The 13,319-nt window shown below is 37.7% G+C and overlaps 1 protein-coding gene across 2 annotated transcripts in view; it reads right to left on the bottom strand.

Moving 5' to 3' along the window:
- SYT3 (synaptotagmin 3) overlaps positions 1-12,923 on the bottom strand; it is a 126,733-nt gene extending 113,810 nt beyond the window's left edge. For both annotated transcript variants that reach the window (XM_063435787.1, XM_063435786.1), the window contains exons 1-2: positions 12,780-12,923; positions 3,628-3,803 (exon numbers count right to left, since the gene is read on the bottom strand). In XM_063435787.1, the coding sequence (XP_063291857.1) occupies positions 3,628-3,781 (154 nt within the window). In that variant the 5' untranslated portion in view covers positions 3,782-3,803; positions 12,780-12,923. The remainder of the gene's footprint in view (positions 1-3,627; positions 3,804-12,779) is intronic.
- Positions 12,924-13,319: the final 396 nt, after the last annotated feature.

The raw sequence follows: 13,319 nt of genomic DNA, 5'->3' as shown, positions 1-13,319 counted from the left end.
TTTAAACCTCCTTGAACATGTGCCCCAAAAGAGTATCTAGTCTAAATGGCAGCATAGTTATTAGACCGTATTGTTTAGTGCTAATAATGATTTCATGATTCACCAGGAATCTGTAGTTGCACTTCACCAGTCAGGATGTCCTTAGCAAGCAGATTCCTTAGGATGTTTTTTTTCTTCAAAATAATCAGCTGTTTTTAACATTATTGATGATAAACTGAGCACAGAGCATACATGTCAACCATTTCTGGAAAAATGTGACTTTTCTGTAAACAAGGGTTCATCAATCTGTCTCAATAATTAAAGGATTTTTGTACAGTATTTTTTTCTTATGCTTTTTTGCAAGAGTATAAGATTTCATCTGTACATAGTGCTAGCGGTTTCTCTAGCAAATGTATAGATTGAGGAAAAAAAAACTATTCAAAAATTGGTGTTTCTCCCTGCTCTCAGTTAATGTATCGGCAGACACTCAATGCAGAGTCATTAACTGATAAGGGAGAGCAGATAAGACCACCCACAGGATGTCCTCTGGCTCTCCTAAGTATAGCAAATGCAGCGCATGCACTACAGTTGCTATGGAAACCTCCTAGCTGGTGCTTCTAGGCTAGTATAGGAATGGAGTAACATGATATCACACTGTATCGACGCCAGCATGCTGGCAAGGAAGTCAGCGTGCCGGCGTCACCGAGGTGGTTTGCCCTGCTTGGTGATGTATCCCTAAGCAGGACAAATCAAAGAAGATAACAGGGAGGCCAAAGACGGGTGTTACATGAAGAGTTACACCCACAAAGCATCTTTGGAACAGAGGAGAGGTGAGTAAATCTCCATAATTTTCAATTATCTATATCTTTGTGATATAGGATGCATTCATTGTTTACGGAAACATTTAAGATAAAGAAAACATTTCATTACAAGTTCACGCTAAGCATGAAGTTGATCGCCATCAACTCTTCTGATATATATTTAATTTAATTCACAATCTCATGCAGGTTAGACGTTATACATTCCTTTATATCATGGAATGTCTGATATGTCATTGGTTATTATGAGGGTTAAAATATCCATTCATTGGTTTTTGTTTTCTTACATATTCTTGCAATTCTGAGAAGGCAAATATCTATATGAAGTTCCTGCTGAACAGAAAACGTCTGTTTTGACATGTCCTTTACGCTTAATGAGTAGACACTGTATCTCAAGGTCAATATGAACATACAGACTTTGAAAAAAAGGCTGATGTGTCACGTAGACTGCTTGTCATAATGTGACACATCATACTAAGATTTCAAGATTGAATGTGAGTTTAATGCCAAGGTCAAGTGAAAGATCCAGTAAGATTATTCTGTGTACATGTATGAAGACTGGGATGATTACTCACTGAACTGTTATGGAAATTTCAAAAATTTAAAAGTGTTATCAATATGGCAAAATTGTTAATATAGTTAAAGTTGCAGAATGTTTCAAATTTGGTTATATGGACAAAAATAAATTGTACTGGCTAGATCAGTGTGTAATCAGAGCACCAACGTACCCTTCTTGTAAGGATTATTCACTAAACATAGAATTGCCATGAATTCAAAGTGAATTTAAAGTTTAAGGTCAAAATAGCATAAAAACAGAATAGACAATTTTTTTTTTCAAATTTAGCGTTTTTGGCCAAAATTTTAAATTCACTTTGAATCCAATTGGAATTCCCGGCCATTCTAACATTATTGCTTTTTGGGGGGGCAATGCTCCCCTTACAAAACCACAAAACAATGGTAATGTTACTGGAACTGAAATGCCAATCCCAGGTAAAGTTCTATAAATCCAATCTCAGCACTCTTTGTTTTTGTCTTCAACCTAAATATACTTTAGACTTGGTTTTAATGCCTTAATTTTGGTGCTCTGAAACCCTTTGCTTTGCATTTTGGACCAAAGCATCGTAAATTTAATTTAGTGAGATTAATTGTTGAAATTAGTCAATCTCTTAAATCACTGTCTAGATCAGGGTTAGGCAACCTTCGGCACTCTAGATGTTGTATTGCACCTCCCCTGATGCCTTGCCAGCATTATGGCTGTATATATGGGAATTGTAGTCCACAGCATCTGGAGACATGAAGGTTGTCTACCCCTGGTCTAGATCAAGGATCTCAAACGCTGGCCTACAACTGCCAAAATTCTTTGAATGCTAGTTTTGCCTAACATTTTCCAGAATTCCTGCTTTAGCAAAAAAGCCTTACAAGTTTTAGAACATTTTAAATCAAACCCTGATATGTAGATATAGATATGATTTATGTATATATAAAATAGTCACTCTAACCAGGCTTACATTTAAATGCTACAGATTTATTAGATCATTGAAAGTTGCTTAAATAATACCGTACAAATGCACTTTTTAAACACAGCAGTTTCTCCAAGAATCGACCTCACTTACAATAGTAAAGGATTACTAGGCAACTACTCAAAGCATAATATATACAAATAAATCTTACGCTTGAAAAATTGCAATAACAATATTAGACAGAGGGCAACGTGGCATTCCTTCACATACTGCTCTCTACATGTGGCACACTGTGTGTGGGTAGAAATCTACAGCAAGAATAGAGGACAAATCAAAGTGATAGCAATCAAATCATAATTTGCATAGGAAACGTTTTTTAAAATATAAAATGGCACTGTTTCCTCCTGGCTTTTAAAAAGGGATCACAAATATACCACATATGTAAAAGTTACAACTGCTCTCTGTTACGATTTTATTGTTGCAAAAAATTGCATTGTTGATGATGATGTAAACACAGTCAGTACTAAAATAATGACAAATAAAGACAAAAAAGGAATTCGGGGCACATCTGGGACATGCATTTTGCAGGAATGGTGCTGCTTTAGTGACAAAAATGTATACATAATACAGATTAAAGAACAGCACGCACATAAAAATACAGTTTTCAAATTTTCTAAGGCTTCTTAAAATCCTCTATCTCAGCAAACAAACATTTGGATTCAGCTTTAGAGACTCCTTTGGACGCGACCACATGGATACATTTGAGGAGGTTTTAGAAAGTAATGTCACTTTAATTATAATTTTCATACAGCAGATATATTTGCGTTGTGAGTACATACATCAAAGCACTATCACTTTAACTGTTGAGTTTTGACACTGCATATTTTAAATTGCATTTATCACATTAATTTCTAATTATATATATTCACAATGCTCTTACAATAGATTAATTAAATACACCTAATCTTATTTAGCACTAGCACTTTTTAACTTGCCTCCCACGTTTCAATTAGTGTAGGACCCACCGATATTGGGGTACTGTGTAGTAGTGGTGGACTAAACACAAGGCCATATGGTGGAACTGAACCACATATTTGTTTGCTGAGACAGACAGACAGACAGATAGATAGATTATATATTCTCTAAATGTGCATTATTGCCCATGAACAATTCCCGCTTGGCTTGCAAAGCATTCTGGGAATGTTTATAGTTTTAAAACAGCACAGAATCCCGTATTTGGCCATCATTAAACGGTCGGCAATCTCCTTTTTTCTCCTTTTTGGTTAGACAAGGAAATAAATTCACAGTATATTAACAATCTTCATTTTTACAACCTTACGATTTTTATGATAGAGTTTGGAATATGTTACCTGTGTTCATATACTGCGTCATTCCACGACTTCGTAGCATGTCTGAAAACTCCAAGCATTTTTCATGATCTTTATTGATTTCAGTCCTAAAACATAGTTCTTTGAGCAATGTAATTGTGGTTTGGCAAAAATCCTCTTCATAGTCCCCTGACATCTCGGCCTACCATCTCTCAGAGCTACAAACAGAGAAGCAAAAAGTAAAAAAAACAAAACCGCTAATAAAATTAACATCAAACACACAGAGACATAAACTATAAATAGTCATGCATTACTAAAATGGTTGTAGGCCGCAGGATGGAGAATCTATTTTTTTCTTATTATGGAATGTATAGATGTACGTAGAGAGCCTTGCTGCATGCATATTATGGGTTGCTACAACAGTTGCTGTGACGTGTGATTCTCTGACATCACTGAGCAATAAGACCACCCAAGGTTAATGGGAATTATAGTCTTCTGTAGCTATTTTTGTCTCGTGGTGCACAAGTTTGACCTTCATTCTGAGGATATTTAAAGGGAAACTATTACTTAACAAGAGTTTTAATACTGCAGCCCCATGTAACAAAAGCACAGCTTAGTGGAAAGGGGCCTTGACAGGGGTTAGGAGGCGAGCATAGGAGGAAGCTAATGGGATTGGTTAATGGAGGGTTAAGGGGCTGGGCTATATAAGTAGGCAGACATCTTGGAAAAATCACTTTTAACTTGCCTACCGGGCTGAGTTTGTCCCACTCTCCCTCCCTGGGTTTTTTGCCATAGGGGGGTTACCGTTTTGTCACAGCGGCGGGATAGGGAGCTCTAGGAGAGAAAATAGGCTCCCCAGTAGGAATGTTATGTTAATGGTTATTGGTATGTTTGGTAGGTTTTTAATCCTGTCGGTGGCTCAGAACCTGGTGCGGTAGGGGTATCCGGGTATACCCCTTCCATGGTTAAATTATAATAAATGGTTGGTACTTTAAGTGATGTTATGTTGGTATAATGTTATATGTATATATGTTATATGTATATATGTTATATGTATATATGTTATTTATAGTGGGGTCATTGCCTTTTATACCTAACGGAAAGATACGGAAGTAAGGGCGGGGCATAGGGCAATGACCCAAAAGTTTCTATGTTAATGTATTATTATTTATATATTTAATAAAACTGTGGACAATTTTACCCATATACCCTAGTATCCGTGTTTTATTGGGGTAGGTATGTGGGGGGTTTGTCCAAGGTTCCGGATGCCCATATGGCGATGATACACCGGTCAAATGTTTACTTATTCCTTTATTAAACAAATATGTATCTGTGAGATGTGAAACGAAAATTAAATATTGAAAGCGAAAACTGTTTATCCTGCAACTGGGTGCCTCCATTTTAGCTCCCTGTCAATCTCTGTCATAATCTCTGGCCTTTACATCGGACAGTCAGCATAGATAAAACACACAGAGAAGAAGCAAAAACGAAACTCTCAGGTGTCTTCACTAAAGCGAGAATTCAGAGTGAATTTCACATTTATGGTCAAAACAGCCGAACTGGGATCATTCTGCAAGTCAGCTATGATTTCAGTTCGGCTACTCTGGCCTTAAGTTGGAATTCACTTTGAATTCACCTCAAATTCTCACATTACTGAATAATCCTGTAATTCTATTTCTCCTCCCCATTTTCAGTGTTTCGACTGGCTTTTTCTTGCCAGAACTGGGTTATGATGTAATTTGCTAGATCTATAATATAAATTAAAACAATAAAACAAAACAGAGAATCTAATGAATAAAAGAGTTATAGCTGACTTTCAATATTGCATTCAATGATGGAATTTCAGAAACATGACAGTTATTCTGTATTCTAGTTCTGTGGTGAATAAATGCATTATCTCTACATTCCATTTTCAAATTAGGATGTTTTAAAGAAGGATTGGTTAGACTTAGAATCTATATGAAATTACATGTCCCATTATACTGAACCACATCTTGAGGCTGAATAAGAATCATAGCATAAGAAAATCATAAAAACTCTGAAGTTAACCACCCAGTAGAGAATTGTGCTACATTGAGAATTTTAAAATGGCTACAAAATGTAGTTCAAAATATGTGATTAACAACAACCAACTTCAGATCTTTTTAAAGGAACTCTCCATGCACCATAACCACCTAATTGAAATTAAGTTTTTGGGGTGCCAGGAGGTCCCTGACACTTTCTTTCCTGAAGGGTTTAAATAATTTTTGAACTCCAGTGCCACATCTCCCTTTCGCCAGCAGCACAAGACTTATTTAATTGAGTTTCCTGAAGTGAGGAGTGCCACCGGGAAGGGGCGCCACTGATTGGTTACATTTGTTATAAATGTTTAAGCTATTTATTGGCTCAGAGAGTCAGTTGACCACTCTAGCCAATTAGTGCCACCCCTCTGGCGAAAAGGAGATCTGGCACTGCAGAGAAAACTTTTGGGTTAAACCATTCGAGAACGGTTTATCCCCTTCAGGTAAGAATGCGCAAAAGACCCATTTTTACCACAACAACTTAATTTTTATAAAGTTGTTATGGTGCCTAAATTGGTCCTTTAAGATGTTGCTATTTTAGCTTACAATTTCCCATTTGTTTGAATGAAACCCTAGGATTTTGTTTAAAATTAGTTTTGGATGATTGGTTTCATAAATTTGGTAATCCGCTATAGTCAGTAAGATAGCAAAATTGTTCTGTACAACTAGTTCAAACTGCATGGTCATAGGTAATTGTTCCAGCAGGATCTACTTAGCCTTTTATCATTCTATGATTGATTTATGGTGTACCTTTGAGAAGTATAATGGTAACATTTCCGGTGTAATGATTATGTTAAATCCATGAGCAATACTCCTCTCAATCGTCTCAAACCTCTCTTTGGAAAAAGGGAAATATGTAGATTCTGATTTTATTATCTCCATGATGTCAGCCTGATACTGGCTGTCATTCTGTGTGTTAATATTGATGAGAGTATCTGTTAGCAACTGAACCGCTGCCTTCATTCAGTGAGGGCATGGACATGTACGTAACGACAGGTACGAAATAAATTAAAGGAACACTGTAGCATTAGGAATACATTTCTGATAAAGCTGTTATATTGCCTTCAGCGTTCTTTTAAAGTTTTTGTTCTGCTATGTTTCCTCTGTACACTAAAAGGGATGTGAATAAAGGCCAAAGGAATATACTTGTGGATCTGTGGACTTGCTTTGTATTGCTAGCCAGAAAAAAATGCCCTCATTTTTCCTCTAAGTGTTGTGAGGACCATATGGCAGAATACAATACAGGTTTCGGTCAGCCATGCATAAACCAATTATACACTGCATGTCAGATTTAGGCAGGCTCCAGGCGAAGTAGGGTAACTTTTGGCCAGTGAGCAAACAAATAAATGGCCTTTTTCTGTGTTCAAAAATCACAGATCCCAGGAAATATACCAATTTGCAAGTCCAGGCTTGGAGAGCAGACACCAACCCAAGCACAAATGTACACAGTAATGGTCTATCAAACAACCTGAACAATTCTCATTTTTCTCTCACCCCTTCAGTATACTGCTAACAGGCCAGTGAACCTCCAGTTTCTTTTAACCCTTCTGCCAATCTTGTACACTTTGGGAAACATGAGGGGAATTAGAGGCAGAGGAGGCTCAAGAGTTTGCAAAGCCTTGGTCAAAACTCAAATAAGGTTGATGCATTCACAGCCACAGCAAGACTCTGGGAGGGGCATGAAGTGAGACCTGAGGAAGTGTAAGTCCTAAGGCAGTCTCCTATATGACCTAATTATAGACATGTTTCTGGGTAAACACCAGTGTGTACACCAGGTAAAAGCACATAACTCCCTTTGCAGCAACTGGATCATCAGAGATCAGCTTTGCGGTTCCAGGGAAAGGATATTAAAATGAAGTACCTACAGTATTGTGAGGGAGATAGGGAAGGGATCTAAATTCACGTTGTGAGGTGATTTCGTCATTTTACCTGGCTGTAAAACCAATTACATATTAACTTTTTAGCCTGTTTAGCTTACTTCTCAATTTTTCTATTCTCTTTGTAAATGTGAAAGAGGACATGTCATCAGGGCAGCCATCAGGGGGGTGAGCCCCTACTGGCATATAAAGTAAAGTTCTACTTCTGACAGTGTCCTCTTGCGACACTCCGATATTGCACCATGGCAACACTCCAACATTGCACACATGCTGGGCTTGCAAGAGAAGAGGAGGACCTGCAGCATGCTTAAATGGGAAGATGTAGACTCCTGTACCTCCTTTTCAGTATACATCCTACTTTGCCACTGGACCACCAGACCACCAGCGATTCTAGTGTCCGCCCCTCTCTGGCCACAGGTATGAGACAAGAAGGGGAGAATAAGCTTAAGTATTAATTTACAAAAACTTCTCACTCCCCCACAGCCCTTATCCAACTCCACAAACTTACTTAAACATCCACTGCATCCACTACACACATTGCATTCACTACATAGATACTGCATCCACTACACACATTGCATTCACTACACACACTGCATCCACTTAACTCATCGATGTGGGTGGACTTGGTGGTGGACTCTGTGGATGGAATTGGGGGTGGACCCTGTAGGAGGACACACAGTTCAACCATTAAACACACACTCTGTATCTAATATAGACACACTGCATCCACTGCACACACACAATGAATCCACTTTACACATACAGTGTTTCCACTTATCTCACACACTCTCTGCATGCACTAAAAACACACACAGATACACACTCTGCATCCACAACACACACACACATGCTGCATCCTCTATATACACACACTGCATTCACTATACATACACTGCTTCTACTTTACTCATTGTTGTGGGCAGACCCGGGTGTGTGCTCTGTGGGTGGACTTGGGGTTGGGCTCTGTGGGTGGGCTTTGGGGTTGGGCTCTGTGGGTGGGCTTTGGGGTTGGGCTCTGTGGGTGGGCTTTGGGGTGGGCCCTGGAAGAGAACTCGGAAAGAGCAGACCTGTCTTACCTCATGGGCACGTGGGCAGTTGCACAAGAACCCCACAAGCATAGGGGTCCCATACTCTTGCCAACTTTTCAGTATATTATTCCAGGAGAATTTCAGACCCATTTTATTAAATCGTTCAGGTGGTCTAATCACCTCAGTATCAGTTGTTATCTGTACAACTGCCTAAAATGTCCAACCCTCCCGGAAAGGCCAGAAGTCTACAAGAATCAATCTCCAGCACAAAATTGAATATCTCCTGGAATTATGGAAATTATATTACAGTGAGGAAAAAAGTATTTGATCCCCTGCTGATTTTGAATGTTTGTCCACTGACAAAGAAATGATCAGTCTATCATTTTAATGGTAAGTGTATTTTAACAGTGAGAGGCAGAATAACAACAAAACAAAAATCCAGAAAAACACATTTAAAAAAAGTTATAAATTGATTTGCATGTCAATAAGCGAAATAAGTATTTGAGCCCCTATCAATCAGCAAGATTTCTGGCTCTCAGGTGTCTTTTATACAGGTAACGAACTGAGATTAGGAGCACTCTTTTAAAGGGAGTGCTTCTAATCTCTGCTCGTTACCTGTATAATCCACCATGGCCAAGACCAAAGAGCTGTTCAAGGCTGTCAGGGACAAGATTGTAGACCTACACAAGGCTGGAATGTGCTAGACCTTGGCCAAACAGCTTGGTTAGAAGGTGACAACAGTTGGTGCGATTATTCACAAATGGAAGACACACAAAATAAATGTCAGTCTCCCTCGGTCTGGTGCTCCATGCAATATCTCACCTCGTGGAGTTTCAATGATCGTAAGAATGGTGAGGAATCAGCCCAGAACTACATGGGAGGATCTTGTTAATGATCTAAACGCAGCTAGGAGCATAGTCACCAAGAAAGCAATTGGTAACACACTACGCTGTGAAGGACTGAAATCCTGCAGCGCCCGCATGGTCCCCCTGCTCAAGAAAACACATGTACAGGCACGTCTGAAGTTTGCCAGTTGAACATATGAATGATTCAGAGGAGAACTAGGTGAAAGTGCTGTGGTCAGATGAGACCACAATCAAGCTCTTTGGCATCAACTCTACTTGCCGTGTTTGGAAGTGGAGGAATGCTGCCTATGACCCCAAGAACACCATCCCCACCGTCAAACATGGAGGTGGAAACATTATGCTTTGGGGTTTTTTTCTGCTAAGGGGACAGGACAACTGCACCACATCAAAGGGATGACAGACTGGGCCATGTACTGTCAAATCTTGGGTGAGAACCTCCTTCCCTCAGTCAGGGAATTAAATATGGGTAGTGGATGGGTATTCCAATGACCCAAAACACACAGCCAAGGCAACAAAGGTGTGGCTCAAGAAGAAGCACATTAATGTGGCCTAGCCAGTCTCCAGACCTTAATCCCATAGAAAAACTGTGGAGGGAACTGCAGTTTCGAGTTTCCAAATGTCAGCCTCGAAACCTTAATGACTTGGAGAGGATCTGCAAAGAGGAGTGGGACAAAATCCCTCCTGAGATGTGTGCAAACCTGATGGCCAACTACAAGAAATATCTGACCTCTGTGATTGTTAACAAGGGTTTTGCCACCAAGTACTAAGTCAAAGGCATCAAATACTTATTTTACCCATTGACTTGCAAAGCCATTTTTAACTTTTTTGACATGCGTTTTTCTGGATTTTTTTTTTTTATTTGTTATTCTGTCTCTCACTGTTAAAATACACCAACCATTAAATTTATAGAATTTATATATATATAATTCAAAATCAGCAGGAGATCAAATACTTTTTACCCTCACTGTATATTTGTGCGTGTGTTCAACTTCAAGGCTCATTTTATATTGTCCAAACGTTTGTGTGGATTAATCTCTGCTGTGAAGCATGTTTTTTTTAAACATTTAAACACTAATTTTGTTGATAATTGAAATTTTTATTCCCGTGAGTGGTTGTGTAGGCAGGGTTCTAGTGCACTGCTTTGCCCGAGTGCCTATAATGCTGTTAAGATGACTCTGGGAACGAGCTGTTTATAGGGTTCCAACATTTCTGATGGCAGCCCTGCATGTTATCATACACAAGTGAGGGTGTTCTTGTTTATGTGTCATGACAGTGGTTTAGAAACTTGACACTTGAAGTCAAATTATATTATACAGTTGAATCTAAAAACTCTTCCATACACTTCAATGGAAAATGCTACAAAGAAAATAAAAAAGGATCAACTTTTTAATGGTAATATAATTCTGTCCTAGATTTATCAAAAGAAAATAATCCCTTTCAATGGATTTCCTTGAACAGTGTAGTACCTTTTCTGCCTTATTCTTTAGCTGTTGACTTTGATATATCACTTGTAATATCCAAGGGAATATATTTATTACAGTCTACAATTTAAAAAAAAAAAACTAGGTCAAACTCAGAGCAAAACAATTCTAAAGGAAATAGGAAGTCTGGTCACTTGTACAGATATTAGCAGAAAATAAAATGCAAATACGCATGTATTAACCTCTTAATGGCCAATGACATTTGTTGTGCTTGATATTGTAAGATTCTTATAAATGGGTTATTGAATGGGTTAACTATACCTCACTTCCTCTAGAAAACATATATTTTAAGAATGCCATTGGAGCCTGTTATTCTTCTTAATTTATGTGAATGTTTTTTCTACCCTTTTTCTACCCTTTTGTAGTGCCGTGGAATATGCTAGAACTTTACAGGTGATAAATAATAAAAATAACTAGAATAACAGATATAAAAATCACACAAGTCACACTTGTCAGGAGCAGTCAATGTAAGGTTTTCCAATATTTAGCTAACACATTCTAGACTGTTTTGTCAGCCTGCATTCCAAGTTTAAATTTTCCATAAGTTGTTCCCGCACCAGGAAAATGTTGAATTTATGGGAATTTTGAGATTTAAAACATTGCTCAGTTTCAGAGCTAAATTATAGTGATACCAACAAACTTTGTGTAAGAGTGTATCGCAAAGCACTATAGCAGTAAGCTTTACAAGAAATATTAGTCCGTTAAAGAAACAGAAATGATGTGACATTTTTCTTAATATTTATTTCATTGTCTAAATTTTGCTCAATAGTTCATAGGATAACTGAGAAATTGGGTTAGTCCCAACAGCCCCTTTCAGAGAGTACATTGCTATGTTTTGAGCTATACGTCAAAGGAAATATGTCATGATGATATCTGAACCAATTAAGTAAGATCATTTATAATACTGCCATTAAATAGTCACAGTAGCTTTAAAGAGAATAGGCTGTGAGGTATGCTATGTGTTGGTCTACATATAATAGCTGCACCCTACCTTTGTTTAAATGATCATTTTAATGATACATTTTAATATGAATACTAATTTTTGATTGGCTGCCTAAGAGGGTTAAACAAAAAAATCCTAATTCTCATCTGGAGGAATATTTCCATCTACCCTACTAATTTTTACTTCCCTTATGGAAAAGTCCCACAAGACATTAGTAAGCAAACTTGTGCATGACTAATTGTTGTGGAAGCAGGAGATGACTATAGTCTTCCCGCAGGCCACATGCGATTCCAATTTCTTTTCTTTGCAATCAAAACATGTCAAATGTATTACTCTGTATGCACGTAGATAATTCTAGGCTATTTACTAAACACTGAAGAATCTTGGGGTTATTCACAAAAGTGAGAATTCAAAGTGGATTCAAAGTGAATTTCATTATTATTATTAGTCCAACATAGTCAAACATGAATCATGGATAACTTAGAGAATGTTTCCGATGCGGCTATTTTGGCATTAAATTTAAAATTCACTTTAAATTCTCACTTTGGTAAATAACCCGGCCAGTTAAAGGTCCGTTCCAAATTAGCTGTTTTTTTTCCAAAGTCTGCTCTCTATTGACTACAACTCACTGTTTAGTAAACAGACATTCTAGTTAAACTCTTAAGAACACAAGATGATTAATATATAGTTCGTGATTTTTTTTATTTATTTTTTTGCAACTGTTCCCACAACTGGCCAAAGGTCACTATTTTAATCGGTGTTGCCTATTGAGCGGAGCATTCACCCATTGCTGGAGGTGATATCTGAGCTGAGCAAAGTTTGAAATCTAAATCCAATTACCCTCTTGTGATTCCTCCATTCCAATTACTTTATTTTTTTATGAATCATTATCATTTGATCCCAACCACACAGGAATACTGTACAGTAGTAATGAACCTGATTTAGAGAAATATAGAGATTTGTAGATTGTATTCCTCCATTCAAAAAGATTAGATTCAGCAGCTCTGGTCTTCTGCTTTAGAGGTAAAAAGAATGTGAGAAGCCGGGTTGTCTCTTGAGTGCCGTTGGCAGCGTGTTTCTGGGCCTGATATAGTAATGATAAAAGAAATTACACAATCTAAACAAAGAAAATATAAATAGGTTAATGTAATGTAAGTAGTGCAATATAAGCTATTTGTTTTGTTATCCTTTAGAAAAATACAGCTTTTATGTTTTTTCATCTTTTTCGTATAAAGTGTCTTCCAACTCAGTATTTACGGTGTACTTCAGTGTTTCCCATACCATTCCTCAAGACCCACCAACAGTCCAGGTTTTGTCAGTATCTCCATTAGAATAAACAGGTAAATGCATGAATCCTGGACTGTTGGTGGGCCATGAGGAATGGTATGGGAAACACTGAAGTACACCGTAAATACTGAGTTGGAAGACACTTTATACGAAAAAGATGAAAAAACATAAAAGCTGTATAAGCTAAAT

Source organism: Pelobates fuscus, chromosome 11 (assembly GCF_036172605.1).
Source record: "Pelobates fuscus isolate aPelFus1 chromosome 11, aPelFus1.pri, whole genome shotgun sequence".
NCBI classification, from domain to species: Eukaryota; Metazoa; Chordata; class Amphibia; order Anura; family Pelobatidae; genus Pelobates; species Pelobates fuscus.
Note: the sequence above shows the minus strand (reverse complement) of the source record. Positions and strands in the feature narration are given on the sequence as shown.